Source organism: Eumetopias jubatus, unplaced genomic scaffold (assembly GCF_037043125.1).
Source record: "Eumetopias jubatus isolate StellerSeaLion01/CBP00866 unplaced genomic scaffold, mEumJub1_p1.0 scaffold_8, whole genome shotgun sequence".
Classification (NCBI taxonomy): Eukaryota; Metazoa; Chordata; class Mammalia; order Carnivora; family Otariidae; genus Eumetopias; species Eumetopias jubatus.
The window spans coordinates 122,868,598-122,874,597 of NW_028274814.1; the positions used below are offsets into that span (position 1 = coordinate 122,868,598).

At 40.3% G+C, this 6,000-nt stretch overlaps 1 protein-coding gene across 2 annotated transcripts in view; it reads right to left on the reverse strand.

Annotated features, from left to right (window-relative positions):
• The window catches only part of WASHC3 (WASH complex subunit 3), a 50,831-nt gene extending 48,225 nt beyond the window's left edge, over window positions 1-2,606 (reverse strand). For both annotated transcript variants that reach the window (XM_088025305.1, XM_028121712.2), the window contains exons 1-2: window positions 2,501-2,606; window positions 1,779-1,877 (exon numbers count right to left, since the gene is read on the reverse strand). In XM_088025305.1, coding sequence (XP_087881431.1) covers window positions 1,779-1,877; window positions 2,501-2,551 — 150 coding nt within the window. In that variant the 5' untranslated portion in view covers window positions 2,552-2,606. The remainder of the gene's footprint in view (window positions 1-1,778; window positions 1,878-2,500) is intronic.
• Between the last annotated feature and the right edge of the window lie 3,394 nt (window positions 2,607-6,000).

Below are 6,000 nucleotides of genomic sequence, written 5' to 3' on the forward strand. Positions count from 1 at the left end.
ACTGACATAAATATCCAAACTGCTAAAATATGAATTGTAAATAATGAGTTAGAGTTAACTCCAGACTACCATCCATTAAGGAGATAATGAGTTACAGTCAACCCTAGACTATCATCCATTAAGGAGAAAAAGGCAATAAACTACCTTTAAACTTCATGAGTTTTGGTCAACAAACTTTTCTCTAGGGTTCAAGGAAGAGCTAGGGAATAGTGATACACTCAAAACAGTTAAGGGCAAGTTGAGAGAGAAACAGAAGGGGGGTTTGAATCAGGTGGCTTTGATAATGCATAAGCAATCAATAAACAAGAGAGGATTATTGTTGTATTTGATCTAGTCTTCAGTAAATAGCACTCACTTCCCAGGCAGTGAAAATTATTAAGCACCACAAAGGTGAGGGGCTACCCCTGCCTCAGGGCAGCTTAATGGAGCTGCTTTCATAGGTGTGTTTGCTGGTTATTGTTTTATTTTTTTAACCTGGTGATGAAGAGTATAGAGATGGGAGTATTTGCTCCTCTTTGCTAACAATCCTTGAATTGACTCTCTCCACCCTACCTACCTTGGTATAAAAAGTGAAGGAATAATTCCAGTAATCCTTGGTTTACTGCTAGTCAGTCATTTCTATATCCCATTTAGAGAGGCACTGGTATGAGATAAAACTCATGGAAGCAAGCACCTAGCCTCTGAGCCTCTTAGATGAAATATATTGAACTGAATTCCTTATTTTATCAATTATCGTATCATATTTCACTTTTGTTTTAGTGAGAAGGCAGACGAGATTTGGACTAGAGACGGCTAATTAGACAAAAATAACAGATGTTACACAAATGGGAAAGTTTTCCTGTCTCCATGCAATTTTTTACATCTCACAAAAACTACTTGCTAAAACTATACCTTAAAAATAAAACAGAATGAATTAAATATTGTTTTTTTGACTCACTTGTGAATGATCTCATTTTATTCCTCTTTCTCCTTTCTTAAACCCAATTTCAACCCATTATTCTATTTCTTCCCTATTCTCTTTTTTGGCTTTTTAAGAAAAAAAACAGGGGTCTCTGAATCTGGTACCTAATCCTTAACTAGTCATTTGCTCACAGTATTTATATTATTTTCATAATGATATTTGATACTAACATTATGTTTCAAGGCTACTTCCCCAACCACCTTATGGATCAAGGAATGTTAAATACTTTTTTTACAGATTTCCTTCCTTCCTTCCTTCCTTCCTTCCTTCCTTCCTTTTCTTTCCTTCCTCCCTCCCTCCCTCCCTCCCACAGAGGGAGAAGCAGACTCCCCACTGAGCAGGGAGCCCAATGTGGGGATTGATCCCAGAACCCCAGGATCATGACTTGAGCCAAAGGCAGATACTTAACTGGCTGAGCCACCTAGACACCCCAATAATTTCAATATAAATTGAAAACAATGTGTACTTAAAAATGTAGGTCTTTGGGGGGAAAATGTAAATCTTTGGGGTAAGAGAAACAAATTTCAAAGTAAAGAAATGTTTTCGACTGTGAAATCTTGGAATTCCTTTTGCTCTCTGTCACATAAGCCTTAGTGAACTATCTCACAAAGGCCTCTAAAAACTAATTCAGCAGAGGTGGGATGCAAGATTGATGGTATAGAATCGAGGAAGATATAAGGTATGTTAACACAATAATTGGATGACAAGAGGTGATGGTAAGAATTAGGGAGATTGTAATTCTTGTTTTACTCATTTGCCACCTTTAAAAGTGCAAGATGATTTCTAGGCTACTCATTAAGCCAGTATCCAGACCTACCTCCTCACAAACTGTAGAAAAGCGGTTGAGGAACTGTACAGTGTGCACCACAAACTGGTTTAGAAATGCCACCGTTCTTTTCTGTTGAATAGCTGGCACCTGTGTTATGTAAAAACAAACATGATTTGTACAGGATAAAGTACCCCGTGCTTTGACATCAGTTTTATATATGTACATACATATCGCTCTCTCTCTCTATATATATATTTATATATCCCTTTGACATATAGTAACAGGGCATTTTGCTATGTTATAGGAGTTACTCGAAGTACTACAAATAGTCACTAACTTATTTTCTTAAACTGTGGGAGTGGGGTGTCCGATATGACATAAGTTGCAAAGTTTGAGAAAGGGCTTTGGATTCACAAGTGTGAACTTTAGCAGGTAAAGGCAACACACATAAACACACAAAAAACTTGGGGACTAAATAAAAGAGGTGGGGTTAGAGGTCGTAACCTGCCCCTGTCGCCATCGTGTAACCCGTGTGTAGAGCGACTCCTAACACGGGAAGCGAAGGCTGGGAAAGGCACACCACCCCCTTAGACGGATCAGGAGGGACCCCTTTTTAAAGTGAACTGTGGGACTCTACACCCCGAGAGCGGGACCAGAAAGGCCCGGCGCCAGGGACAGAGTTGGATATGGAGAGATGGGGTGTCCCTGGGAACCGAGCGTCCCCCATCCTCCTCCCAGGTCGCCTAATTTCAACTAGGTCTTTTACAAACCTTGGTCAGGTCTATGCCTGACCCCATGAGAGGAAGCCCGTCCTCATCCATCTCCTCAGCGGGCGGGGGGACCCAGGGCTCACCCACGAACCCCTCCCAGATAGGGCCCGCCCAACCCGGTAATAATGTCCAAACACCTCCCCTAGTCCCCGCCTCCGACTCCCTTCCCACCGGAAGGAAACGCCTCCGCTCGCCAATCACTCGGCTGCTCCCGTAGAACCCGCCTCTTTGCACGGCATTCTGGGATTGGTAGTTCGTCTGGATTGTGACGTCAGACGCAGAGGCGCGGGGTGGGGCAAGGCTGCGGTTTTAGCAGTAAAGTCTTAAAAAGGGGGCAAAAAAAAAAAAAAAAGGAAACACTGAGTCCGGTTGAGGTTATCACTGCTTACCCCTCTCTGTTATATAAATAGCTAAGTCATTCGTTAATAAAAATATATGTACATTTTTAAAATCCTAAGTGCCGGATACTCTCCTAGATCCTGTGGCAATACAAAGACTGAACTTGCTGCACTGAAGAGCTTTATGCCATGAAGGAGGAGACAAAACTTGTTTCGTAAGGACTTTAAAATTTTGAAATAAAATGTCAAATGCTACAAGTGAGGCAAACGCCGATGGAAATGACATCCACTTAGATCATCAAAAAGGTACAACAGACACCTGACAGTACTTTGCATCAGGTATTTGAAGATCTTTGCTCAGATTTTGACTGTGCAGCTTGATACCTGTAGGACCTAGGACAGCCACCAGACCAAAATTTGAACCCCTTCTATATACCAACCAAGATGCTTAGTATTGAAAAGATGGAGAATAGTCTCTGCCTTAAGAAAACTTATAGTTTAGGGCAGATATATTAGAGTCTAGAAGTGCCGCATCTAGACCGAGGTGCCAACAATACTGAGAAAGTTGTGCACTTGCACGCACGTGGGTGTGTATGCCCATATAAATGCAAATATACTACAGATAAAAGGTGCTTCTAAATCCTCCGAGAAAACCAGAGAAGGTAGCTTTTTACAGGTACTTGAGTGGAGCTATGAAGGCAATTTGGGGTGGACTCTTCTACAAAGGCACAGAGGCATGGGTGTATGGTACGTAGGGGAAATGGAAAACTGCTTGATTCTGTTGAAGCAAGAAAATCCCAGAAATGGAGAATAGTAGGAGAGGAGTCAGAAGTAGACAGAACAGCTCATTAAGGGACTTTTATGCCACAGTTGATACTATAGTCCATGTTTCTCTAAAGTGTGATCCATGAACCACCTGTATCAATTATTTGGGAGTGGGCAGTACTTCTTAAAATGTATATTTCAGGGATTAATCTTAAACAGGACCTCTGGGGGTGAGCCTAGAAATCTGCACTTTGCCCTCCCCCCCATTATTCTATACTGAAAGGTTAGAAAGTTTGTTCTGTAGGTGATGGGAGCCATTAAAAATTCTGAGCAGGAGAGTGACACAATTCACTCTTTCATGACTTTCCTTTTATCTCTCTGGCCATTCATCTTTCCTTTGTCCCTTCTCATTTTCCCAGCCTCTGGTTTCCCACATTTATATATCTAAGCCAGATCTCACATTGGAAGCCAGTGTAGCTGAAGCAGAGTGAGCAAGGTAGGGGAATTCAAGGAGATGAAAGTTATGTGGGGGACAGATCATGGAGAGCTTTGTAGGCTATTGTAAGGACTTTGGCTTTCTGGGTAAGATGGGAAGTCATGGAAAGATTTCAAGTAGAAGCATGATGGGAGCCACCGAAGAGCTTTAAGCAGGGGAGTGGCATGATCAGAATTGTATTTGAGGACATTCTATTTGGCACAAGGTGTGAGAGTGACATGAGGGTGGCAGGCAAGCCTGGAAAAGTTACATAGCTGTAACAGTCACCTTTTACTCCATTCTCCTTTACATTTAAACGTACATCAAGTTGTATGTTTTCTGGCTCCTACATAGCTTTTGAATCTATCTGTAACTCTCCATCTTTATGGCTACATCTCAAGTTCTAACATTCTCCAATGTTACTGCACAATAACCTCTTCCCGCCTGCATCTTGTGTCCCTCCAGCCTAAACACATTGTATCCATATAGTGACTGTTTACAAAGACAAATCTGATTGTTACCCAGGATATAATTGTTTCTCATTTCCCTCAGTTTAATGTGCTCACAAAGGCCCTCTGTATGGCTCGTGCTCACCTCTCTAACCTCATTTCTCACTATCCTCTCCATTTAACACCCTCCAAATGTCTTTAAATTCCTGAAACCGGGAATTGCTGTGGGGCTTAAACATATTGTGTCCTCTGCCTGGAACAGTCTCCTTTGTTCCCTGACCACCCCTGCCTGCCTAACTCCTACTTAATGCTCATCTCCTTTATCCATGGTTTTCAAAGTTTGAATACAGTGTACTTGGAGGTAATTTTCTTTGTATTTATCCTTCTTGAAGTTTGCTGAGCTTCTCAGATCTGTGGTTTGATGTTTTAAATCAAGTTTTGAAAGGTTTCTTGGCCATTAGTTTTTCAAAAAAAATTTTGTCACTTTTTTTTTTCCTGGGACTCCAAGATACATGTATGTTTGATCGCTTGATACTGTCCACAGTTCTGCTCATTTTTTTCTCCCTGTGTTTCAGAGTAGATAATTCTTATCAACCTATCTTAAGCTCACTGATACTTTTCTAGTGTTCAATTTATTATGAAACTACTCATCCAATGAATTTTGATTTTAGACTTTTTAGTTTTAAAATGTCCATTTTTAGGAGTTTTTTCCTCCTAAAATTCCCTGTACCCTTCTTTTCCTTAGGATATATATATATATATATACACACATATAGATACATATATATGTATATATATATAAAGCTACACTTGACCAGAGTCCCCAACTGGCCAGCTTAGCCTTTCTCTCCAGAGCCAGGAGAGGCTCCTGGGTGAGAGGAAAAAATAAAAAAACTAGACAGTCGCTTCATGGTTATGTATGGTTATAAGTAGCAGGCATGCATAGATATAGAATTAAAGAAACATGAACTTCTCAGTTGCCCAGTTGACAAATTTTTTTTCAAAGTTGTTTGGTTTCTTAAAAAAAGACAAAATGCTAGATGTGATTTCTAGTTAACAGAAAGAAGAGTGGCAGTTTCTCTCTGCCTCCTGGGACCCTTGTTGATTACTGTTCATCAGTCATCCATAGCTCCTGACAGCAGTGCCATTCACAGTTTAATAACCGAATTTCCAGGACTACTAAAAACAATCTATACCTAGAAGTTTTGGCCAACTGCCAGAAGTCCTCTGAAGTATGTATTCCTTCCTCCAGGCTTTCATTGGAAATGATTACCAGATTTCATTTACTGTAGTGAATTCTGAAGGCAAAACAAATAGATTGTAATGAATACTGATTTCAAAGGGCAGAGATTATATGTATCACCCACATATATCCATTCAATAAAAAAATCTTAAGAATGTTTCACAGTTAACTTTGTTTTCATTGCAGATTACTAGAAAATATTTAATTTTATCATAGGTAAGTTCTTAGGT